This window comes from Bison bison, unplaced genomic scaffold, assembly GCF_000754665.1.
Source record: "Bison bison bison isolate TAMUID 2011002044 unplaced genomic scaffold, Bison_UMD1.0 scf7180017851711, whole genome shotgun sequence".
NCBI classification, from domain to species: domain Eukaryota; kingdom Metazoa; phylum Chordata; class Mammalia; order Artiodactyla; family Bovidae; genus Bison; species Bison bison.
Genome location: NW_011482284.1, coordinates 176,345 through 177,137, shown reverse-complemented (window position 1 = coordinate 177,137; position 793 = coordinate 176,345). Strand labels below are relative to the sequence as shown.

General features: G+C 67.5%; 1 protein-coding gene across 1 annotated transcript in view; it reads right to left on the bottom strand.

Annotated features, from left to right (window-relative positions):
• MAPK8IP3 (mitogen-activated protein kinase 8 interacting protein 3) overlaps positions 1-793 on the bottom strand; it is a gene marked incomplete at its 3' end in the record, with an annotated part of 41,502 nt that overhangs the window by 2,325 nt on the left and 38,384 nt on the right. The window contains exons 17-18 of the mRNA XM_010851320.1: positions 640-758; positions 372-530 (exon numbers count right to left, since the gene is read on the bottom strand). Of these exons, the coding sequence (XP_010849622.1) occupies positions 372-530; positions 640-758 (278 nt within the window). The remainder of the gene's footprint in view (positions 1-371; positions 531-639; positions 759-793) is intronic.

The following is a 793-nucleotide window of genomic DNA, read 5'->3' as shown; positions in this document are numbered from 1 at the left end:
TCTGGCCTTGCCCATGGCCTCGCCCTCCCCTGTGGCCAGGACGGCAAGAAGGCAGAACTGTACTCCGTGTCTAGGTCCAGGAACTCAGAGCCTCACCTTCCCAGAAGAAAGCTTAGTTCCCAGCATTAAGGCGCTGACTCCTACCTCAAGCCTGGAGGTGAAGTGAAGCCCCAGCATCCAGCCCCTAGCCTAGCTCCCTGGCGGCAGAGATGCTGCTCCAACCTGGCTGCCCTAAACCTTCGCCCCTCCTCGCTGCCCCGCCCACCCGCAGCGGATCTCAGGTGAGCCGGGTCTCCGGCCACTGTCCCCAGCTGTTCTCCAGACTGGGCGCGGCAGAGCCCTCTGGACGACAGGACGCCCGCTACCCTGACCTTCTTCTTCTCGGGGGACGCGTGGTTGCTCTTGGCCTCTCCTTCCACTTCTCGGTCGCAGGTCAGAGGGTCGCGGCCCGGCGCGGGCTTGACTCCATTCCCAGGGCCGTCCTCACTCAGCTTCCAGCCGCTCAGGTTGACGCCCGCGGCACACCACAGCTGGGGGAAGGCGGCCGTAAGGTCGGGGAGCCGGCCTCCCCCGGCTTCCCCGCCCTCCTGGACGTAGCTTCTGGGGGCCTCTGCCGCCTGGCGCGCTCCGGAGCCTCACCTTCATGGTCGGGTCCTTCTCCACCAGCGGGCGGCAGTACACGGGGACCGGCACATTCTTCATGCGGGTGTCCTCCTGGCCCCCGTTGGGACTCAGCTGCAGGAACAGGGCAGCGCGCGCTGTGGGTGCCAGGCCGGGCCGGCTCACCGGCGTG